Below are 27,373 nucleotides of genomic sequence, written 5' to 3' on the forward strand. Positions count from 1 at the left end.
AGGGAGAGAAGGAGGGAGAGAAGGAGGGAGAGGAAGGAGGGAGGGAGAGAAGGAAGGAGGGAGGGAGGGAAGGAGAGAGAGAGAGAGGGAGGGAAGGAGGGAGAGGGAGAGAGAGAGGGGGAAGGAGAGAGGGAGAGAGGGAGGGAGGGAAGGAGAGAGGGAGGGAGGGAAGAAGAGAGTGAGGGAGGGAAGGAGAGAGTGAGGGAGGGAAGGAGAGAGTGAGGGAGTGAAGGAGAGAGTGAGGGAGTGAAGGAGAGAGTGAGGGAGAGAGGGAGAGAGGGAGGGAGGGAAGGAGGGAGGAGAATACTGCTGAGGGCTGCTGATTGTATCCATGTGTGTCTCGAGTTGGATCAAATCTCTTGCTCTGTCTCTCTCTCTCTGTGCCTCTCTTTCTCTGTGTGTGTCTCTCTCTCTCTCTCTGTCTCTCTCTCTGTTTGTGTGTGTTGGATGTAACATAAGGAGACTATCTATGTTGTCTCTTTCTCCCTGCCTTTCTCTCACTCATAGTTGGCTATTATCTTCAGGCTTTCAGCCAGCTCTGCTGACTGCAATCACAACCATAATAATTGGGTTAAGAGAAGAAAAAAAACTCCAACACTCTCCCTCTTTCTCTCGCTCTCTATCTCTCTGTGTCTTTGTCTCTCTCTCTCCTTCCCTAGCTGTGCTGGCTGAACAGTATTGATGGTATCCTAGTGACAGGTTGGCAGTGTGTTGGTATCCTAGTGACAGGTTGGCAGTGTGTTGGTATCCTAGTGACAGGTTGGCAGTGTGTTGGTATCCTGGTGACAGGTTGTCAATGTGTTGGTATCCTAGTGACAGGTTGGCAGTGTGTTGGTATCCTAGTGACAGGTTGGCAGTGTGTTGGTATCCTAGTGACAGGTTGGCAGTGTGTTGGTATCCTAGTGACAGGTTGGCAGTGTGTTGGTATCCTCGTGACAGGTTGGCAGTGTGTTGGTATCCTAGTGACAGGTTGTCAATGTGTTGGTATCCTAGTGACAGGTTGGCAGTGTGTTGGTATCCTAGTGACAGGTTGGCAGTGTGTTGGTATCCTAGTGACAGGTTGTCAATGTGTTGGTATCCTAGTGACAGGTTGGCAGTGTGTTGGTATCCTAGTGACAGGTTGGCAGTATGTTGGTATCCTAGTGACAGGTTGGCAGTGTGTTGGTATCCTCGTGACAGGTTGGTAGTGTGTTGGTATCCTAGTGACAGGTTGGCAGTGTGTTGGTATCCTAGTGACAGGTTGTCAATGTGTTGGTATCCTAGTGACAGGTTGGCAGTGTGTTGGTATCCTAGTGACAGGTTGGCAGTGTGTTGGTCTCCTAGTGACAGGTTGTCAATGTGTTGGTATCCTAGTGACAGGTTGGCAGTGTGTTGGTATCCTAGTGACCGGTTGGCAGTGTGTTGGTATCCTAGTGACAGGATGGTAAATGTTTCTCTCTCTCTCTCCTCCAGTCCAGACAGTGGTGTAGATATGGGGCACCAAGACCAGGTCACTACTACAGCACCCTACCACCTGCCACAGGTAACTCAGGTAACACACTGTTTTAAAAGTCTCTGTTTTGTTACTTGCCTACCTGTTTCATTTGGATCTACACGACTTTTTGAAATCCATCGCTTCTCACGTTAGATGACTGTCTTTCCTGTAGTTTTTAGTGTTGCCAACGTGCACGACACTAAACACTCTGGATGGGGTTGTCACACAGTAGAAGATTCTTCACTTTGGTCGTGAGGATTCTCCATGCCGCCACGCTGTCTCACAAAAAAAACTATGATGTGATGATTAGATTTGTTAGCGTGGCTATAAACGAGTTGTGGCTCAAACCAACCTCCATAAAAGTTAAAAAGTCAGACGTTCTTGACATACAGAGGTGAATTTTCCAGTCCAATGTTTTGTTGAATAACTTCAGAGCTGTAAAGAATTTGACACTTTAGCTTTTGGCTAAAGGCAGTCATCACTCCTGCTCCAGGGGACTTCTGGGTAATGCTAAACAGAGGTCATCATCCTCATCTCACTGGCTTCTTCCCTGACCAGCTCTCATTGGCTGATCGCCGTTCTCAGAACTTGTCTTGGCACATCTCACACTACAAGAACATTGCCGGTTTTGTAGAAAACATCGGGACGTCCGGGACTGCTCGAAGACGGGATCTGTAGCGGCTGTCTACATTCCTGCTGTTTAAATCTGACCTGAAACCTGCCCTGTCTGGAACTGTGTTGCTACCAAAGATACAGGTGGGAGTACTGGAGAGGACAGTGGTGTTGTTACCAAGGTGGGAGTACTGGAGAGCACAGTGGTGTTGTTACCAAAGATACAGGTGGGAGTAATGGAGAGGAGAGTGGTGTTATTACCAAGGTGAGAGTAATGGAGAGGACAGTGGTGTTGTTACCAAGGTGGGAGTAATGGAGAGGACAGTGGTGTTTCTACCAAGGTGGGAGTACTGTAGAGGACAGTGGTGTTGTTACCAAGGAGGGAGTACTGGAGAGGACAGTGGTGTTTCTACCAAGGTGGGAGTACTGTAGAGGACAGTGGTGTTGTTACCAAGGAGGGAGTACTGGAGAGGACAGTGGTGTTTCTACCAAGGTGGGAGTACTGGAGAGGACAGTGGTGTTTCTACCAAGGTGGGAGTACTGTAGAGGACAGTGGTGTTGTTACCAAGGAGGTAGTACTGGAGAGGACAGTGGTGTTTCTACCAAGGTGGGAGTACTGTAGAGGACAGTGGTGTTGTTACCAAGGAGGGAGTACTTGAGAGGACAGTGGTGTTGTTACCAAGGTGGGAGTAATGGAGAGGACAGTGGTGTTGTTACCAAGGTGGGAGTACTGGAGAGGACAGTGGTGTTGTTACCAAGGTGGGAGTAATGGAAAGGACAGTGGTGTTGTTACCAAGGTGGGAGTAGTAGTGAGGACAGTGGTGTTGTTAGAGGAGAGAGGAGGATATCAGACCTGAAGAACAGTCCTCCCAGTGAGAGGTGGATATCAGACCTGAAGAACAGTCCTCACAGGGAGACTTGCAGCAAGATGAAAACAAACAGGAAGTCCTCTCAGTATAATATTCCATTTTATTTGGAACGACGAGCCAGACAAAATATAATGGGCCTATTTATATAATAATTATGAATTTGGAGGACAGAAATGATTACATTGTAAAACACTAGACCTCTTACTAAAGGCTTCAGTCATACAAAAGTTAGACTTAAATCCAAACAGGTTCTCTAGCAGATTATTACAAATGTCTCCCCCATGTTCAAGAATGGCCTTTCTTCTTTTTATTCAGATTACAACCTCTCACTTTAGGTTATTTCAAAATGGAATATCCAAAATATCGCTATTTTTAAAACCAGTATTAGAAAATGTGTTGAAACTTCAGTTCAACCAGAAAAGACAACCAATATTATTATTATTATTACTATTATTATTATTATTATTATTGCTATTATTACTATTATTATTATTACTATTATTATTACTATTATTACTATTATTATTATTACTATTATTATTACTATTATTATTACTATTATTATTACTATTATTATTACTATTATTATTATTACTATTATTACTATTATTACTATTATTATTATTACTATTATTATTACTATTATTATTATTACTATCATTATTATTACTACTAATACTATTATTATTATTACTATTACTATTGTTATTATTACTATTGTTATTATTACTATTATTATTACTATTGTTATTATTACTATTATTATTGCTATTATTATTATTACTATTATTATTATTACTGTTATTATTATTACTATTATTATTATTACGATTATTATTATTACTATTATTATTATTACGATTATTATTACTATTATTATTACTATTACTATTATTATCATTACTATTACTATTATTATTACTATTATTATTATTACTATTACTATTATTATTATTACTATTATTATTATTACTATTATTATTATTACTATTATTATTACTATTATTATTATTATTATTACTATTATTACTATTATTATTACTATTATTATTTTTATTATTACTATTATTATTTTTATTATTACTATTATTATTATTACTATTACTAATATTATTATTATTACTATTATTATTATTACTATTATTATTATTACTATTATTATTATTTATTATTATTATTATTATTATTACTACTATTATTATTACTATTATTATTACTATTACTATTATTACTATTACTATTATTACTATTATTATTATTATTACTATTTTTATTATTACTATTATTACTATTATTATTATTACTATTATTATTATTACTATTATTACTATTATTATTATTACTATTATTATTATTATTATACTATTATTATTACTATTATTATTACTATTATTATTACTATTATTATTACTATTACTACTATTATTACTATTATTATTATTACTATTATTATTATTATTATTACTACTATTATTATTATTACTATTATTATTATTGCTTTTATTATTATTACTATTATTATTATTACTATTATTGTTATTGCTATTACTATTATTATTATAATTATTATTACTATTATTATTATTACTATTATTATTACTATTACTATTATTATTATTATTATAATTATTATTACTATTATTATTATTATTACTATTACTATTATTATTATTATTATTATTATTATGGTTCAACTCAAATATACAGATTGATTCAAAAATATATATTTTGGGGAAAAAAATGCTTAAATGGTATAATCTTTGTAAATTACATCATAAATAGGACTGGTGGTGTTGCACATGCAGCTAACAAATATATATGGACATGTAGCAGCACTACCTTACCAATGGAAGAGGCAAGGTGAACGGGGGGTAAGGAACAGATCCAATTGGTTAAAGAAATAGTAAGAAATAGCAAAATAGTTGGGAAGAGATTTTCGATGTCCCGATTCCACGACACCGATTAACCCATTATCGGTTAACGAACTGATACCCAAAATGAAGCCGGATTACAAAATTAGAATTGTTCAATTTAAATATTACAAAATTCTTGCAACCAATAGAATGTTTTTTATATTTATATATATACACATATACATATATATACACATATATATATACACATATATATATACACATATACATATATATATACACATATATATACACATATATATACACATATATATATACACATATATATACACATATATATACACATGTATATACACATGTACATATATATATACACATGTACATATATATATACACATGTACATATACACAGCGCATTTGAAAGTATTCCGACGCGTTGACTCTTTCCACATGTTGTTACGTTACAGCCTTATTCTAAAATAGTTATTATAAATTTTTCTTTTTAAAATGTCAAAGCGTCTGTAAATACTTATGTAAATGTTCTTATGTTTTTAATTTTTAATTACATTTGCAAAAATGTCGAAAAACCCATTTTTCGGTTTGTCGTTATGGAGTACTGTGTGTAGATTGAGGGAAAACCCAGTCCTGTGAAATCCATAGATTAGGGCCGAATCAATTTATTTCAGTCGATTGATTTCCTTATATGAACTGTAACTCTTCTCTCTCTCCTCCCCCCTCCGTCTCCTCTTTCTCCACCCCCCCCCTCTTCTCTCTCCTCCCCCTCCGTCTCCTCTTTCCCCCCCTCTTCTCTCTCTCCGTCCCCCTCCGTCTCTCTTTCTCCACCCCCACCTCTTCTCTCTCCTCCCCCTCCCCCTCCTCTTTTTCCACCCTCCTCTCTCTCCACCCCCTCTTCTCTCCTCTCTTTCCACCCCCTCTTCTCTCTCCTCCCCCTCCGTCTCCTCTCTCTCCTCCCCCCTTCGTCCCTCTCCTCCTCCTCCCTTCGTCCCTCTCCTCCTCCCCCATCTCCGCTCTCCATCTCCTCTCCAGATATATCTATACAGTATAAGTATGGACGACCAGTGTTGTCTCTCCCCCTGCCCTCCCGCAGTGAGTTGTGTCAGTTCAGTCTGCGTCCCATGTTGATGACAGTAACAGACTTCCTGTCAGACATACAGAGAGAGGACCCTGGAGTAGCTATCGCAGCTGTACTGAACACAGGTAGGTGAACACACACACACCTCTGCAGGCTTCAAGACTGCGTTAGCCTGCTGAGCTAAAGCCGAGGCATTAGCTCCAGGAACTAACAGAAGTCTTCAGGTCTCAGGCAAGATCTGTTAAGTTGTGGATTCACAACCATCGTGTAAAAATATCAACATCTCCACTATAACCTATTCTGACAGTACAACATCTCCACTATAACCTATTCTGACAGTACAACATCTCCACTATAACCTATTCTGACAGTACAACATCTCCACTATAACCTATTCTGACAGTACAACATCTCCACTATAACCTATTCTGACAGTACAACATCTCCACTATAACCTATTCTGACAGTACAACATCTCCACTAACCTATTCTGACAGTACAACATCTCCACTATAACCTATTCTGACAGTACAACATCTCCACTATAACCTATTCTGACAGTACAACATCTCCACTATAACCTATTCTGACAGTACAACATCTCCACTATAACCTATTCTGACAGTACAACATCTCCACTATAACCTATTCTGACAGTACAACATCTCCACTATAACCTATTCTGACAGTACAACATCTCCACTATAACCTATTCTGACAGTACAACATCTCCACTATAACCTATTCTGACAGTACAACATCTCCACTATAACCTATTCTGACAGTACATCTCCACTATAACCTATTCTGACAGTACAACATCTCCACTAACCTATTCTGACAGTACAACATCTCCACTATAACCTATTCTGACAGTACATCTCCACTAACCTATTCTGACAGTACAACATCCCTTTGTCTTCTCTCCTTTCCTCCCCCTCCCCTCATCTTCCTCTTCTCCTCCTCCTCTCTCTCCCCTCCTCCCCTCCCTCCCCTCATCATCTTCCTCATCTTCCTCCTGCTCCTCTCCCTCCCCTCCTCCTCCCCTCCTTCTCCTCCCGTCCTCCTCTCTCTCCCCCCTCCCCTCCCTCCCTCCCCTCCTCCTCCTCCCCTCCTTCTCCTCCCCTCCTCCCCCTCCTCCCTCCCGTCCTCCTCTCTCTCCCCTCCTCCTCCCCCCGTCCTTCTCCTCCCCCTCCTCCTCCCCTCCTTCTCCTCCCGTCCTCCTCTCCTCTCTCCCCCTCCTCCCCTCCTTCCCTCCCGTCCTCCTCTCTCTCCCCTCCTCCCCTCCTCCTCCTCCCCCTCCTCCCCTCCTCTCCTCCCGTCCTCCTCCTCCCCCTCCTCCCTCCTTCTCCCCTCCCCCTCCTCCCCTCCTTCTCCTCCCCTCCTCCTCTCCTCCTCTCTCTCCCCTCCTCCCCCTCCCCTCCTCCTCCCCTCCCCTCCTCCCCTCCTCTCTCCTCCCCTCCTCCTCTCTCTCCCCTCCTCCTCCCCTCCCCCTCCTTCTCCTCCCCTCCTCCCCTCCCTCCCCTCCTCCTCCCCCTCCTTCTCCTCCCGTCCTCCCTCCTCCTCTCTCCCCTCCTCCCCTCCTTCCCCCCGTCCTCCTCCCCTCCTCCCCTCCTCCCTCCCCTCCTCCCCTCCCTCCCTCCCCTCCCTCCTCCCGTCCTCCTCTCTCTCCCCTCCTCCCCTCCCCTCCTCCTCCCCTCTCCTCCCCCCTCCTCCTCCCCTCCCCTCCCTCCCCCCTCCTCCCCTCCCCTCCTCCCCTCCTCTCCCTCCCCTCCTCCTCCCCTCCTCCCCTCCTTCTCCTCCCGTCCTCCTCCCCTCCTCCTCTCTCTCCCCTCCTCCCCTCCTTCTCCTCCCCCTCCTTCTCCTCCCCTCCCCTCCTCCCCTCCTCTCCCCTCCCCTCCTCCTCCTCCCCTCCCCTCCCTCCCCTCCTCCCTCCTCCCCCCCGTCCTTCTCCTCCCCTCCTCCCCTCCCCCCTCCTCCTCCTCTCTCCCTCCCCTCCTCCTCCCCTCCTTCTCCTCCCTCCCGTCCTCCTCTCTCTCCCCTCCCCTCCTCCCCTCCTCCTCCCCTCCTCCTCCTCCTCCTCCTCCCCTCCTCCCCTCCCTCCCCTCCTCCTCCTCCCGTCCTCCTCTCCCTCCCCCCCCTCCTCCTCCCCTCCTCCTCCTCCTTCCTCCCCTCCTCCCCTCCTCCTCCCGTCCTCCTCTCCCTCCCCCTCCTCCTCCCTCCTCTTCCTCCCCTCCTTCTCCTCCCCCTCCTCCTCTCTCCTCCCCTCCCTCCCCACCTCCTCCTCCCCCCCTCCCCCTCCTCCTCCCCTCCCTCCCCTTCTCCTCCCGTCCTCCTCTCCCTCCCCTCCTCCTCTCAGATGGAGAGAGAGTTTGCTCTAGCACCTCTATAGACACAGTTCTCAATCAGGACTTCCAGATCCTCATCAACAGCACCATCTACAGGATACACTCCCGGGCAGAGGTACCGAACTCTGTGTGTGTGTATGGTGTGTGTGTGTGTGTGTGTGTGTGTGTGTGTGACAGTGTAATAACCCATGACCAGGGTAGAGTGTAGTGTGTGTATGTGTGTGTGTGTGTGTGTGTGTGTGTGTGTGGTGACAGTGTAATAACCCATGACCAGGGTAGAGTGTAATGTGTGTGTGTGTGTGTGTGTGTGTGTGGTGACGTTGTAATAACCCATGACCAGGGTAGAGTGTAATGTGTGTGTGTGTGTGTGTGTGTGTGTGTGGTGACGTTGTAATAACCCATGACCAGGGTAGAGTGTAATATGTGTGTGTGTGTGTGTGTGTGTGTGTGTGTGTGTGATAACATTGTAATAACCCATGACCAGGGTAGAGTGTAATGTGTGTGTGTGTGTGTGTGTGACCAGGGTGTGTGTGTGTGGTGGTTGTAATAACCCATGACCAGGGTAGAGTGTAATATGTGTGTGTGTGTGTGTGATAACATTGTAATAACCCATGACCAGGGTAGAGTGTAATGTGTGTGTAATAACATTGTAATAACCCATGACCAGGGTACAGTGTAATGTGTGTGAGTAATCAGACTTCTTTTTGTTGATAACGGACTAACCGAACACGTTACGTTTTTAACAATTTAAGTAATAATTGTTTTTGGGGTTAACAGGGACAGACTGCTGTAGTTTGTTTTAAAATATGCTTTTACAATATTATTTAACATTTTCTTTGTTAGCACAAATTTTTATAAAATAATGAAAATCCCTCCTATGTTTGGTCGCCGTTGGCTCTTCCTGTTTCTGCTCTGGACTCTCTTGACCAATCAACATGATGCAAATGTACATGACCCAGGTAAACAGGGACAGACTGCTGTAGTTTGGGGTTAACAGGGACAGACTGCTGTAGTTTGGAGTTAACAGGGACAGACTGCTGTAGTTTGGGGTTAACAGGGACAGACTGCTGTAGTTTGGGTTAACAGGGACAGACTGCTGTAGTTTGGGGTTAACAGGGACAGACTGCTGTAGTTTGGGGTTAACAGGGACAGACTGCTGTAGTTTGGGGTTAACAGGGACAGACTGCTGTAGTTTGGGGTTAACAGGGACAGACTGCTGTAGTTTGGGGTTAACAGGGACAGACTGCTGTAGTTTGGGGTTAACAGGGACAGACTGCTGTAGTTTGGGGTTAACAGGGACAGACTGCTGTAGTTTGGGGTTAACAGGGACAGACTGCTGTAGTTTGGGGTAAAGACTGCTGTAGTTTGGACAGACTGCTGTAGTTTGGGGTTAACAGGGACAGACTGCTGTAGTTTGGGGTTAACAGGGACAGACTGCTGTAGTTTGGGGTTAACAGGGACAGACTGCTGTAGTTTGGGGTTAACAGGGACAGACTGCTGTAGTTTGGGGTTAACAGGGACAGACTGCTGTAGTTTGGGGTTAACAGGGACAGACTGCTGTAGTTTGGGGTTAACAGGGACAGACTGCTGTAGTTTGGGGTTAACAGGGACAGACTGCTGTAGTTTGGGGTTAACAGGGACAGACTGCTGTAGTTTGGGGTTAACAGGGACAGACTGCTGTAGTTTGGGGTTAACAGGGACAGACTGCTGTAGTTTGGAGTTAACAGGGACAGACTGCTGTAGTTTGGGGTTAACAGGGACAGACTGCTGTAGTTTGGGGTTAACAGTTAACAGGGACAGACTGCTGTAGTTTGGGGTTAACAGGGACAGACTGCTGTAGTTTGGGGTTAACAGGGACAGACTGCTGTAGTTTGGGGTTAACAGGGACAGACTGCTGTAGTTTGGGGTTAACAGGGACAGACTGCTGTAGTTTGGGGTTAACAGGGACAGACTGCTGTAGTTTGGGGTTAACAGGGACAGACTGCTGTAGTTTGGGGTTAACAGGGACAGACTGCTGTAGTTTGGGGTTAACAGGGACAGACTGCTGTAGTTTGGGGTTAACAGGGACAGACTGCTGTAGTTTGGGGTAAACAGGGACAGACTGCTGTAGTTTGGGGTTAACAGGGACAGACTGCTGTAGTTTGGGGTTAACAGGGACAGACTGCTGTAGTTTGGGGTTAACAGGGACAGACTGCTGTAGTTTGGGGTTAACAGGGACAGACTGCTGTAGTTTGGGGTTAACAGGGACAGACTGCTGTAGTTTGGGGTTAACAGGGACAGACTGCTGTAGTTTGGGGTTAACAGGGACAGACTGCTGTAGTTTGGGGTAAACAGGGACAGACTGCTGTAGTTTGGGGTTAACAGGGACAGACTGCTGTAGTTTGGGGTTAACAGGGACAGACTGCTGTAGTTTGGGGTTAACAGGGACAGACTGCTGTAGTTTGGGGTAAACAGGGACAGACTGCTGTAGTTTGGAGTTAACAGGGACAGACTGCTGTAGTTTGGGGTAAACAGGGACAGACTGCTGTAGTTTGGAGTTAACAGGGACAGACTGCTGTAGTTTGGGGTTAACAGGGACAGACTGCTGTAGTTTGGGGTTAACAGGGACAGACTGCTGTAGTTTGGGGTAAACAGGGACAGACTGCTGTAGTTTGGGGTAAACAGGGACAGACTGCTGTAGTTTGGGGTTAACAGGGACAGACTGCTGTAGTTTGGGGTTAACAGGGACAGACTGCTGTACAGTGGAATGTCTGACCCGTGTCTTATCTCTGACACCCTGCAGAGTTCTGTCTTCACAGTCACACATTTCTCAGATCTTTATAAAAGGCAAAGAGACCAGAAAAACACTGTAGAACAAATACTAAACCTCTATAATGAATATATATATATATATATTGTTAATCTGTAGGACCCTATAAATATAAAGAGGGAGGGGTCTTATAACCACTCCCCTTCTATTAATACAACATTAGCATAATCCATTATTATAATTCATCAAGCCCCTATCATGACCCCTAGGTGAACCCTTTCAGTGTTTTTGCATTGATCTGTGTATCAGGTGGAAACTCGGTTTGGTCTCCTGTGATTGGAGGAAATAGAGATGTGGCGACTGAAGGCCTAATTGTGCAGCAGGAGCTCATCACACTGTTCAAAGACCAACGTTCAAACAACGTTACTTACTGTGGAAAGTCACAGAACTCTTTTAATGGAAGTAGCGCTGGAACCTAACAAGTCACTGATAAAAATAACGTTCCCCAACTGGCCAGGAACCTTATATCCTTTCTTTCTGCTCCTCTCTCCTCCTCTCTCCTCTCTCTGCTCCTCTTCTCCTCTCTCTGCTCCTCTCTCCTCTCTCTGCTCCTCTTCTCCTCTCTCTGCTCCTTCTTAACCCTCTGACTGCTGTCCTTTCTGCTCCTCTCTCCTCTCTCCTCCCTCTGCTCCTCTCTCCTCTCTCTGTCCTCTTCCTTAACTGCTCCTCTCTGCTCTCTCCTCTCTCTGCTCCTCTCTCCTCTCTGCTCCTGTACTGGAATGTCCTCCTCTCTCCCTCTCTGCTCCCTTCTCCTTCTCTGCTCCTCTTCTCCTCTCTCTGATCCTCTCTCCTCCCTCTGCTCCTCTCTCCTCCAAATCTCCCTCTCTCTCTGCTCCTCTTCTCCTCTCTCTGTCCTCTTCTCCTCTCTCTGCTCCTCTCCCTCCCTCTGCTCCTCTCTCATCCTCATCTCCATTCTCTGCTCCTTCTCCTCCCTCTGCTCCCCTCTCTCCTCCTCTCTCCTTCTCTGCTCCTCTTCTCCTCTCTCCTCTCGTGAACTGTGATTGGAGGAAATAGAGATGTGCTCCTCTCTCCTCAAACAACGTCTCTGCTCCTCTCTCCTCTTTCCCTCTGCTCCTCTCTCCTCCTCTCTCCTCACTGCTCCTAACGTTCCCTCCCACTGCTGCTCTCTCCTCCCTCCCTGCTCCTCTCTCCTCCCTCTCTCTGCTCTCTCTCCTCCCTCCCTGCTCCTCTCTCCTCCCTCTCTCTGCTGCTCTCTCCTCCCTCCCACTGCTCCTCTCTCCTCCCTCTCTCTGCTGCTCTCTCCTCCCTCTCCTCCTCTCTCCCTCTCTCCTCCCTCTGCTCCTCTCTCCCCTCCCTCTGCTCCTCTCCTCCCTCTGCTCCTCTCTCCCCTCTCTCTGCTCTCTCCTCCTCTGCTCCTCTCCCTCTGCTCCTCTCCCTCCCTCTGCTCCCCTCTGCTCCCCTCTCCTCCCTCTGCTTCTCTCTCCTTTCTCCTCCCTCTGCTCCTCTCCTCCCTCCCTCCCTCTGCTCACTCTGCTCCTCTCTCCTCCCTCCCCCTATGCTCCTCTCTCCTCCCCTCCCTCTCCTCCTCTCTCTCCTCCCCCTCTGCTCCTCTCTCCTCTCTCCTTTCTCCTCACTCTGCTCCTCTCCTCCCTCCCTCCCTCTGCTCCTCTCTCCTCTGCTCCTCTCCTCCCTCTGCTCCCCTCTGCTCCCCTCTCCTCCCTCTGCTTCTCTCTCCTCTGCTCCTCTCTCCTCCCTATGCTCCTCTCTCCTCCCTCTGCTCCTCTCTCATCCCTCTGCTTCTCTCTCCTCCCCTCCCTCTGCTCCTCTGCCCTCCCTCCCTCCCTCTCCTCCCTCTGCTCCTCTCTCCTCCCTCCCTCTCCTCCTCTCTCCTCCCCCCCTCCGCTCCTCTCTCCTCTCCTCCTTTCTCCTCACTCTGCTCCTCTCTCCTCCCTCCCTCTCCTCCTCTCTCCTCCCCTTTCCACTCCTCTCTCTGCTCATCTCTCCTCCTCTCTCTCCTCTCTCCTCCCCCTATCAGAGTCTCCAGAACATTCCACCAGTATAGATGACATGAAGACAGTAGTCCACATGCTCCAGTCAGCTCTCAACCTGCCAGAACACCAACTACTGAGACAGATTCAGCTTCTCCGCAGACTGGATACACTGAAGCAGGAGCTGGGACCTCTGGAGGAGGTACTGTAGACAGACGGACGGACAGACAGACAGACGGAGAGACGGACGGACGGACATAGAAACAGACACCATTGTTGTCTATGGGCTTAATAACACGTTAGGTAATGTCTCTCTGTGTGTGTGTCTTTCTGTCTGTGTGTGTGTGTGTGTGTGTGTGTGTGTCTTTCTGTCTCTCTGTGTGTGTGTTTTCTGTCTGTGTGTGTGTGTCTTTCTGTCTGTGTGTGTGTGTGTGTGTGTGTGTGTGTCTTTCTGTCTGTGTGTGTGTGTGTGTGTGTGTGTGTCTTTCTGTCTGTGTGTGTGTGTGTCTTTCTGTCTGTGTGTGTGTGTCTTTCTGTGTGTGTGTGTGTGTCTTTCTGTCTGTAATGTGTGTCTTTCTGTGTGTGGGTTACAGTCTTTCTGTCTGTGTGTGTGTGGTGTTGTGTGTGTGTCTTTCTGTCTGGGATTACAGACACACACACACACACAGGTGTGTCTTTCTGTCTGTCTGTGTGTGGGTTACAGACACACACACACACACTTTCTGTCTGTGGGTCTTTCAGTCTGTGTGTGTGTGTGTGTTACAGTGTCTTTCTGTGTGTGTGTTGTAGGTGCGGGCCCACAGTGGCTGGGAGGGCGGAGTCTCAGGGATTACAGACACACAGTGGGCGGTGCTTGCCTTTCTTTCTCACAGGGAAGCTTTCAGACATACCTGACTTGGGATTAGACACACACACACAGGGATTACAGACACACACAGGGATTACACACACACACAGGGATTACAGACACACACACAGACACACACACACACAGGGATTACAGACACACACGCACACAGGGATTACAGACACACACACACAGGGATTACAGACACACACACACAGGATTACAGACACACACACACAGGGATTACAGACACACACACACACACAGGATTACAGACACACACATTACAGACACACACAGGGATTACAGACACACACACACACAGGGATTACAGACACACACACACAGGGATTACAGACACACACACACGGGATTACAGACACACACACACAGGGATTACAGACACACACACACAGGGATTACAGACACACACACACAGGGATTACAGACACACACACACAGGGATTACAGACACACACACAGGGATTACAGACACACACACACACAGGGATTACAGACACACACACACAGGGATTACAGACACACACACACAGGGATTACAGACACACACACACATGGATTACAGACACACACACACAGGGATTACAGATACACACACACAGGGATTACAGACACACACACACAGGGATTACAGACACACACACATAGGGATTACAGACACACACAGGGATTACAGACACACACACATAAGGGGATTACAGACACACACACGGGGATTACAGACACACACACATAGGGATTACAGACACACACAGGGATTACAGACACACACAGGGATTACACACACACACACAGTGATTACAGACACACACACACACAGGGATTACAGACACACACGCACACAGGGATTACAGACACACACACACGGGGATTACAGACACACACACACAGGGATTACAGACACACACACACAGGGATTACAGACACACACACACAGGGATTACAAACACACACACATAGGGATTACAGACACACACACAGGGATTACAGACACACACACATAAGGATTACAGACACACACACACAGGGATTACAGACACACACACACACAGGGATTACAGACACACACACACAGGGATTACAGACACACACACAGGGATTACAGACACACACACACACAGGGATTACAGACACACACACAGGGATTACAGACACACACACACAGGGATTACAGACACACACACACAGGGGATTACAGACACACACACACAGAGATTACAGACACACACACACAGGGATTACAGACACACACACACAGGGATTGCAGACACACACACACAGGGGATTACAGACACACACACATAGGGATTACAGACACACACACACACACAGGGATTACAGACACACACACACAGGGATTACAGACACACCCACACAGGGATTGCAGACACACACACACAGGGATTACAGACACACACGCATATGGATTACAGACACACACACACACACAGGGATTCAGACACACACACACATGGATTACAGACACACACACACAGGGATTACAGACACACACAGGGATTACAGACACACACAGGGATTACAGACACACACACACGGGGATTACAGACACACACACACAGGGATTACAGACACACACACATAGGGATTACAGACACACACAGGGATTACAGACACACACAGGGATTACAGACACAGGGATTACAGACACACACACACACACACACACAGGGATTACAGACACACACACACACAGGGATTACAGACACACACACACAGGGATTACAGACACACACACACAGGGATTACAGACACACACACACAGGGATTACAGACACACACACACACACACAGGGATTACAGACACACACGCACACAGGGATTACAGACACACACACAGGGATTACAGACACACACACACAGGGATTACAGACACACACACACAGGGTTACAGACACACACACACAGGGATTACAGACACACACACAGGGATTACAGACACACACACACACAGGGATTACAGACACACACACACATAGGGATTACAGACACACACACAGGGATTACAGACACACACACATAAGGATTACAGACACACACACGGGGATTACAGACACACACACACACAGGGATTACAGACACACACACACGGGGATTACAGACACACACACGGGGATTACAGACACACACACACACAGGGACTACAGACACACACACAGGGATTACAGACACACACACACAGGGATTACAGACACACACACACAGGATTACAGACACACACACACGGGACTACAGACACACACACACAGGGATTACAGACACACACACACAGGGATTACAGACACACACACACACACACACACACACACAGGGATTACAGACACACACACACAGGGATTACAGACACACACACACAGGGATTACAGACACACACACATATGGATTACAGACACACACACACACACACACACACATAGGGATTACAGACACACACACACACACACAGGGATTACAGACACACACACACAGGGATTACAGACACACACAGGGATTACAGACACACACAGGGATTACAGACACACACAGGGATTACAGACACACACAGGGATTACAGACACACACACACACAGGGATTACAGACACACACACACGGGGATTACAGACACACACACACACACGGGGATTACAGACACACACACACATGGATTACAGACACACACACATAGGGATTACAGACACACAGGGATTACAGACACACACACAAACACACACAAACACGGGGATTACAGACACACACAAACACAAGGATTACAGACACACACACACACACAGGGATTAATCTGTGCCCCGCCGTCCCATCCAGGTTTGTGTTTGCCTGGGACGTGATGGAACCAGTCACCTACTTCATCACCTACGCTACCAGCATGGGCTTCCTGGGTTACTACATACTCACTAAACAGGCAAGACAGACAGACAGACGCAGAGACAGACAGACAGACGCAGAGACAGACAGACAGACGCAGAGACAGACAGACAGACGCAGAGACAGACAGACAGACGCAGAGACAGACAGACAGACGCAGAGACAGACAGACAGACGCAGAGACAGACAGACAGACGCAGAGACAGACAGACAGACAGACGCAGAGACAGACAGACAGACAAGACGACAGACAGACAGACAGACAGACAGACAGACACAGACAGACAGACAGACAGACGCAGAGACAGACAGACAGACGCAGAGACCGACAGACAGACAGACGCAGAGACCGACAGACAGACAGAGACGCAGACACAGACAGACAGACACAGAGACCGACAGACACACAGACACAGAGACCGACAGACACACAGACACAGAGACCGACAGACACACAGACACAGAGACCGACAGACACACAGACACAGAGACAGACGACAGACACACAGACACAGAGACCGACAGACAGACAGACACAGACAGACACAGAGACCGACAGACACACAGACACAGAGACCGACAGACAGACACAGAGACAGACAGACACACAGACACAGAGACCGACAGACAGACACAGAGACCGACAGACAGACACAGAGACCGACAGACAGACACAGAGACCGACAGACAGACACAGAGACCGACAGACAGACACAGAGACCGACAGACAGACACAGAGACACAGAGACCGACAGACACAGAGACACAGAGACCGACAGACAGACACAGAGACCGACAGACAGACCAGACCAAACAGACAGACCAGACCAAACAGACAGACCAGACCAGACAGACAGACCAGACCAAACAGACAGACCAGACAGACAGACCAGACAGACCAGACCAGACAGACAGACAGACCAGACCAGACAGACAGACAGACCAGACCAGACAGACAGACAGACCAGACCAAACAGACAGACAGACCAGACAGACAGACAGACAGACAGACCAGACCAGACAGACAGACAGACAGACCAGACAGACAGACAGACAGACAGACCAGACCAAACAGACACAGAGACAGACAGACAGACCAGACCAAACAGACAGACACAGAGACAGACAGACAGACCAGACCAAACAGACAGACCAGACCAAACAGACAGACCAGACCAGACAGACACAGAGACAGACAGACCAGACCAAACAGACAGACACAGAGACAGACAGACCAGACCAAACAGACAGACAGACACAGAGACAGACAGACCAGACCAAACAGACAGACAGACAGACACAGAGACAGACAGACCAGACAGACAGACAGACAGACCAAACAGACAGACCAGACCAGACAGACAGACCAGACCAAACAGACAGACCAGACCAGACCAGACCAAACAGACAGACCAAACAGACAGACCAGACCAAACAGACAGACCAGACCAACAGACAGACCAGACCAAACAGACAGACCAGACCAGACAGACAGACCAGACCAGACCAAACAGACAGACCAGACCAGACAGACCAGACAGACCAGACAGACAGACAGACAGACCAGACCAGACCAGACCGACAGACAGACCAGACCAGACCAGACCAGACCAGACCAAACAGACAGACCAGACCAGACCAAACAGACAGACCAGACCAGACAGACAGACCAGACCAGACCAACAGACAGACCAGACCAGACCGACAGAGACAGACAGACAGACCAGACCAGACCAGACCAGACCAGACAGACCAGACAGACAAACAGACCAGACCAAACAGACAGACAGACCAGACCAGACCAAACAGACAGACCAGACCAAACAGACAGACAGACCAGACCAGACCAAACAGACAGACAGACCAGCCAGACCAAACAGACAGACCAGACCAAACAGACAGACAGACCAGACCAGACCAAACAGACAGACACAGAGACCGACAGACACAGAGACAGACAGACAGACAGACCAGACCAGACCAAACAGACAGACACAGAGACCGACAGACACAGAGACAGACAGACCAGACCAAACAGACAGACCAGACCAAACAGACAGACCAGACCAAACAGACAGACCAGACCAAACAGACAGACCAGACCAAACAGACAGACCAGACCAACAGACAGACCAGACCGACAGACAGACCAGACCGACAGACAGACCAGACCAACAGACAGACCAGACCGACAGACAGACCAGACCAGACAGACAGACCAGACAGACAGACCAGACCAAACAGACAGACCAGACCAGACCAAACAGACAGACCAGACCAGACCAACAGACAGACCAGACTGACAGACAGACCAGACAGACAGACAGACAGACCAGACCAGACAGACAGACCAGACCGACAGACAGACCAGACAGACAGACAGACAGACCAGACCAGACCAGACCAGACCAAACAGACAGACAGACCAAACAGACAGACCAGACCAAACAGACAGACAGACAGACCAGACCAGACCACAGACCAGACCAGACCAAACAGACAGACAGACCAGACCAGACCAAACAGACAGACCAGACCAAACAGACAGACAGACCAGACCAGACCAAACAGACAGACACAGAGACCGACAGACACAGAGACAGACAGACAGACAGACAGACAGACCAGACCAAACAGACAGACACAGACCGACCACAGACAGACAGACAGACCAAACAGACAGACCAGACCAAACAGACAGACCAGACCAAACAGACAGACCAGACCAAACAGACAGACCAGACCAAACAGACAGACCAGACCAGACCAAACAGACAGACCAGACCAGACAGACAGACCAGACCAAACAGACAGACCAGACCAGACAGACCAGACCAGACCAAACAGACAGACCAGACCAAACAGACAGACCAGACCAAACAGACAGACCAGACCAAACAGACAGACCAGACCAAACAGACAGACCAGACCAAACAGACAGACCAGACCAAACAGACAGACCAGACCGACAGACAGACCAGACCAAACAGACAGACCAGACCAAACAGACAGACCAGACCAAACAGACAGACCAGACCAAACAGACAGACCAGACCAAACAGACAGACACAGAGACAGACCAAACAGACAGACCAGACAGACCAGACAGACCAGACCAAACAGACAGACAGACCAGACCAAACAGACAGACAGACAGACACAGACAGACAGACACAGACCAGACAGACCAGACCAAACAGACCAGACCAGACAGACCAGACCAGACCAGACCAGACAGACCAGACCAAACAGACCAGACCAGACAGACCAGACCAGACAGACCAGACCAGAACAGACCAGACCAGACCAGACCAGACAGACCAGACCAGACAGACCAGACCAAACAGACCAGACCAACAGACAGACAGACAGACCAGACAGAGACAGACCAAACAGACCAGACCAACAGACCAGACAGACAGACCAAACAGACAGACCAGACCAAACAGACCAGACCAAACAGACCAGACAAACAGACCAGACCAAACAGACAGACCAGACAGACAGACCAAACAGACCAAACAGACCAGACCAAACAGACCAGACCAAACAGACCAGACCAAACAGACCAGACCAAACAGACCAGACCAAACAGACCAGACCACCAGACCAGACCAGACCAGACCAGACCAGACCAGACCAGAACAGACCAGACCAAACAGACCAGACCAAACAGACCAGACCAAACAGACCAGACCAAACAGACCAGACCAGACAGACCAGACCAGAACAGACCAGACCAAACAGACCAGACCAAACAGACCAGACCAAACAGACCAGACCAGACAGACCAGACCAAACAGACCAGACCAGACAGACCAGACCAGACCAGACCAAACAGACCAGACCAAACAGACCAGACCAGACAGACCAGACCAGACAGACCAGACCAAACAGACCAAACAGACCAGACCAAACAGACCAGACCAAACAGACCAGACCAAACAGACCAGACCAAACAGACCAGACCAGACAGACCAGACCAGACAGACCAGACCAAACAGACCAGACCAGACAGACCAGACCAGACAGACCAGACCAAACAGACCAGACCAAACAGACCAGACCAAACAGACCAGACCAGACCAGACCAGACCAGACAGACCAGACCAGAACAGACCAGACCAGACAGACCAGACCAAACAGACCAGACCAGACAGACCAGACCAAACAGACCAGACCAAACAGACCAGACCAAACAGACCAGACCAAACAGACCAGACCAGACAGACCAGACCAAACAGACCAGACCAGACCAGACCAGACCAGACAGACCAGACCAAACAGACCAGACCAAACAGACCAGACCAAACAGACCAAACAGACCAGACCAGACCAGACCAGACCAGACCAGACCAGACAGACCAGACCAAACAGACCAGACCAAACAGACCAGACCAGACAGACCAGACCAAACAGACCAGACCAAACAGACCAGACCAGACAGACCAGACCAGACAGACCAGACAGACCAGACCAAACAGACCAGACCAAACAGACCAGACCAAACAGACCAGACCAAACAGACCAGACCAAACAGACCAGACCAAACAGACCAGACCAAACAGACCAGACCAAACAGACCAGACCAGACCAAACAGACCAGACCAGACAGACCAGACCAGACCAGACCAGACCAGACAGACAGAGACCAGACAGACCAGACCAAACAGACCAGACCAAACAGACCAGACCAGACAAACAGACAGACAGACAGACCAGACCAGACCAGACCAATAGACAGACAGACAGACAGACAGACAGACAGACAGACAGAGGGTGATCTGTTGCGTGTGTCAAGCTTCTCCTCTTGTAAAAGTAGAGTCTTAAGAGTGTGTGTTCGTGTCTGTTTTCCTATGTGTTTGTTCTGGTGTGTGTTAACGGTGTGTGTGTGTGTGTGTTAACTGTGTGTGTGTGTGTGGGTGTGTGTGTGTGTAGGAGTTGCTCTATCCGGATGCTAAGGACCGTCAGTTTCTTCACTTCTTCCACAAGAGAGCAGCAATGGAACACTTTGACACACACAGATACAACGCACTACGAGACCAACTGGCTATGGTGAGGACAAACTACCAGGCTATAGTGAGGACAAACTACCAGACTATAGTGAGGACAAACTGCCAGGCTATAGTGAGGACAAACTACCAGGCTATAGTGAGGACAAACTACCAGGCTATAGTGAGGACAAACTACCAGGCTATAGTGACTACACACTACCAGGCTATAGTGAGGACAAACTACCAGGCTATAGTGACTACACACTACCAGGCTATAGTGAGGACACACTACCAGGCTATAGTGAGGACACTACCAGGCTATAGTGAGGACACACTACCAGGCTATAGTGAGGACACACTACCAGGCTATAGTGAGGACACACTACCAGGCTATAGTGAGGACAAACTACCAGGCTATAGTGAGGACAAACTACCAGGCTATAGTGAGGACAAACTACCAGGCTATAGTGAGGACAAACTACCAGGCTATAGTGACTACACACTACCAGGCTATAGTGAGGACACACTACCAGGCTATAGTGAGGACACTACCAGGCTATAGTGAGGACACACTACCAGGCTATAGTGAGGACACACTACCAGGCTATAGTGAGGACACACTACCAGGCTATAGTGAGGACACACTACCAGGCTATAGTGAGGACAAACTGCCAGGCTATAGTGAGGACAAACTACCAGGCTATAGTGAGGACAAACTACCAGGCTATAGTGAGGACAAACTACCAGGCTATAGTGAGGACAAACTACCAGCCTATAGTGACTACACACTACCAGGCTATAGTGAGGACACACTACCAGGCTATAGTGAGGACACTACCAGGCTATAGTGAGGACACACTACCAGGCTATAGTGAGGACACACTACCAGGCTATAGTGAGGACAAACTACCAGGCTATAGTGAGGACAAACTGCTATAGTGACTACCAGGCTATAGTGAGGACACACTACCAGGCTATAGTGAGGACACACTACCAGGCTATAGTGAGGACACACTACCAGGCTATAGTGAGGACACACTACCAGGCTATAGTGAGGACAAACTACCAGGCTATAGTGAGGACAAACTACCAGGCTATAGTGAGGACACACTGGCTATAGTGACACAGACACACTACCAGGCTATAGTGAGGACACACTACCAGGCTATAGTGAGGACACACTACCAGGCTATAGTGAGGACACACTACCAGGCTACACACTACCAGGCTATAGTGAGGACACACTACCAGGCTATAGTGAGGACACACTACCAGGCTATAGTGAGGACACACTACCAGGCTATAGTGAGGACACACTACCAGGCTATAGTGAGGACACAGACACATTACCAGGCTATAGTGAGGACACAGACAGACTACCAGGCTATAGTGAGGACACACTACCAGGCTATGGTGGGGACACAGACACACTACCAGGCTATAGTGAGGACACAGACACACTACCAGGCTATAGTGAGGACACAGACACACTACCAGGCTTTACACACAGACACACTACCAGGCTATAGTGAGGACACAGACACACATACCAGGCTATAGTGAGGACACAGACAGACACACTACCAGGCTATAGTGAGGACACAGACACACTACCAGGCTATAGTGAGGACACAGACACACTACCAGGCTATAGTGAGGACACACTACCAGGCTATAGTGGGGACACAGACACACTATCAGGCTATAGTGGGGACACAGACACACTACCAGGCTATAGTGAGGACACAGACACACTACCAGGCTACAGTGAGGACACAGACACACTACCAGGCTACAGTGAGGACACAGACAGACACACTACCAGGCTATAGTGAGGACACAGACACACTACCAGGCTATAGTGAGGACACAGACAGACACACTACCAGGCTATAGTGAGGACACAGACACACTACCAGGCTATAGTGAGGACACAGACACACTACCAGGCTATAGTGAGGACACAGACACACTACCAGGCTATAGTGAGGACACAGATACACTACCAGGCTATAGTGAGGACACAGACACACTACCAGGCTATAGTGAGGACACAGACACACTACCAGGCTATAGTGAGGGACACAGACACACTACCAGGCTATAGTGAGGACACACTACCAGGCTATAGTGGGGACACAGACTCACTACCAGGCTATAGTGAGGACACAGACACACTACCAGGCTACAGTGAGGACACAGACACACTACCAGGCTTTAGTGAGGACACAGACACACTACCAGGCTACAGTGAGGACACAGACAGACACACTACCAGGCTTTAGTGAGGACACAGACAGACACACTCTCAGGCTATAGTGGGGACACAGACACACTACCAGGCTATAGTGAGGACACAGACACACTACCAGGCTACAGTGAGGACACAGACACACTACCAGGCTACAGTGAGGACACAGACAGACACACTACCAGGCTATAGTGAGGACACAGACACACTACCAGGCTATAGTGAGGACACAGACACACTACCAGGCTATAGTGAGGACACAGACACACTACCAGGCTATAGTGAGGACACAGACACACTACCAGGCTATAGTGAGGACACAGACACACTACCAGGCTATAGTGAGGACACACTACCAGGCTATAGTGGGGACACAGACACACTACCAGGCTATAGTGGGGACACAGACACACTACCAGGCTATAGTGAGGACACAGACACACTACCAGGCTACAGTGAGGACACAGACACACTACCAGGCTACAGTGAGGACACAGACACACTACCAGGCTTTAGTGAGGACACAGACAGACACACTACCAGGCTTTAGTGAGGACACAGACATACACACTACCAGGCTATAGTGAGGACACAGACAGACACACTACCAGGCTATAGTGAGGACACAGACAGACACACTACCAGGCTATAGTGAGGACACAGACACACTACCAGGCTATAGTGAGGACACAGACACACTACCAGGCTATAGTGAGGACACAGACACACTACCAGGCTATAGTGAGGACACAGACACACTACCAGGCTATAGTGAGGACACACTACCAGGCTATAGTGGGGACACAGACTCACTAGGCTATAGTGAGGACACAGACACACTACCAGGCTACAGTGAGGACACAGACACACTACCAGGCTACAGTGAGGACACAGACACACTACCAGGCTTTAGTGAGGACACAGACAGACACACTACCAGGCTTTAGTGAGGACACAGACAGACACACTACCAGGCTATAGTGAGGACACAGACAGACACACTACCAGGCTATAGTGAGGACACAGACATACACACTACCAGGCTATAGTGAGGACACAGACAGACACACTACCAGGCTATAGTGAGGACACAGACAGACACACTACCAGGCTATAGTGAGGACACAGACAGACACACTACCAGGCTATAGTGAGGACACAGACAGACACACTACCAGGCTATAGTGAGGACACAGACACACTACCAGGCTATAGTGAGGACACAGACACACTACCAGGCTATAGTGAGGACACAGACAGACACAATACCAGGCTATAGTGAGGACACAGACAGACACAATACCAGGCTATAGTGAGGACACAGACAGACACAATACCAGGCTATAGTGAGGACACAGACACACTACCAGGCTTTAGTGAGGACACAGACACACTACCAGGCTACAGTGAGGACACAGACAGACACACTACCAGGCTTTAGTGAGGACACAGACAGACACACTATCAGGCTATAGTGGGGACACAGACACACTACCAGGCTATAGTGAGGACACAGACACACTACCAGGCTACAGTGAGGACACAGACACACTACCAGGCTACAGTGAGGACACAGACAGACACACTACCAGGCTATAGTGAGGACACAGACACACTACCAGGCTATAGTGAGGACACAGACACACTACCAGGCTATAGTGAGGACACAGACACACTACCAGGCTATAGTGAGGACACAGACACACTACCAGGCTATAGTGAGGACACAGACACACTACCAGGCTATAGTGAGGACACACTACCAGGCTATAGTGGGGACACAGACACACTACCAGGCTATAGTGGGGACACAGACACACTACCAGGCTATAGTGAGGACACAGACACACTACCAGGCTACAGTGAGGACACAGACACACTACCAGGCTACAGTGAGGACACAGACACACTACCAGGCTTTAGTGAGGACACAGACAGACACACTACCAGGCTTTAGTGAGGACACAGACATACACACTACCAGGCTATAGTGAGGACACAGACAGACACACTACCAGGCTATAGTGAGGACACAGACAGACACACTACCAGGCTATAGTGAGGACACAGACACACTACCAGGCTATAGTGAGGACACAGACACACTACCAGGCTATAGTGAGGACACAGACACACTACCAGGCTATAGTGAGGACACAGACACACTACCAGGCTATAGTGAGGACACAGACACACTACCAGGCTATAGTGAGGACACACTACCAGGCTATAGTGGGGACACAGACTCACTACCAGGCTATAGTGAGGACACAGACACACTACCAGGCTACAGTGAGGACACAGACACACTACCAGGCTACAGTGAGGACACAGACACACTACCAGGCTTTAGTGAGGACACAGACAGACACACTACCAGGCTTTAGTGAGGACACAGACAGACACACTACCAGGCTATAGTGAGGACACAGACAGACACACTACCAGGCTATAGTGAGGACACAGACAGACACACTACCAGGCTATAGTGAGGACACAGACAGACACACTACCAGGCTATAGTGAGGACACAGACAGACACACTACCAGGCTATAGTGAGGACACAGACAGACACACTACCAGGCTATAGTGAGGACACAGACAGACACACTACCAGGCTATAGTGAGGACACAGACACACTACCAGGCTATAGTGAGGACACAGACACACTACCAGGCTATAGTGAGGACACAGACAGACACAATACCAGGCTATAGTGAGGACACAGACAGACACAATACCAGGCTATAGTGAGGACACAGACAGACACAATACCAGGCTATAGTGAGGACACAGACAGACACAATACCAGGCTATAGTGAGGACACAGACAGACACAATACCAGGCTATAGTGAGGACACAGACAGACACACTACCAGGCTATAGTGAGGACACAGACACACTACCAGGCTATAGTGAGGACACAGACAGACTCACTACCAGGCTATAGTGACGACACAGACTCACTACCAGGCTAGTGAGGACAGACATTCTTACAGCTCACCCTGTACCAAGTACTAATGGTGTGTGTGTGTGTGTGTGTGTGTGTGATTGTGTGTGTGTGTGTGTGTGTGTGTGTAGGTGGAGAGTGATCTGAAACGCCTGAGGAAACCTATTCAACTACAGCTACCAGTGGACCCCATTCAGCCCAGCAACTAAACACCACACACTACACACACACTACACACTACAAAAGGAGTAATATTGTAGCACCTTAATTTGTTCCGCGTAACACCAGCTCTACATTACATCTCACATGGACTCAGAGAAATATGTCATACGCCTGGGTTCAAAGAATATAATTTCAGAGATTTACTATATGAAATAAATTCATCATTTTTATCTGTG

General features: G+C 48.0%; 1 protein-coding gene across 1 annotated transcript in view; it reads left to right on the forward strand.

Moving 5' to 3' along the window:
• LOC112240271 (calcium uniporter regulatory subunit MCUb, mitochondrial) overlaps positions 1–27,373 on the forward strand; it is a 30,305-nt gene extending 2,932 nt beyond the window's left edge. The window contains exons 2-9 of the mRNA XM_042329299.1: positions 1,453–1,531; positions 5,877–6,047; positions 8,282–8,410; positions 13,076–13,235; positions 13,818–13,830; positions 16,611–16,814; positions 21,716–21,832; positions 27,107–27,373. Coding sequence (XP_042185233.1) covers positions 1,453–1,531; positions 5,877–6,047; positions 8,282–8,410; positions 13,076–13,235; positions 13,818–13,830; positions 16,611–16,814; positions 21,716–21,832; positions 27,107–27,184 — 951 coding nt within the window. The 3' untranslated portion in view covers positions 27,185–27,373. The remainder of the gene's footprint in view (positions 1–1,452; positions 1,532–5,876; positions 6,048–8,281; positions 8,411–13,075; positions 13,236–13,817; positions 13,831–16,610; positions 16,815–21,715; positions 21,833–27,106) is intronic.

The sequence above is a fragment of the Oncorhynchus tshawytscha genome, linkage group LG10 (assembly GCF_018296145.1).
Source record: "Oncorhynchus tshawytscha isolate Ot180627B linkage group LG10, Otsh_v2.0, whole genome shotgun sequence".
Lineage (NCBI taxonomy): Eukaryota > Metazoa > Chordata > Actinopteri > Salmoniformes > Salmonidae > Oncorhynchus > Oncorhynchus tshawytscha.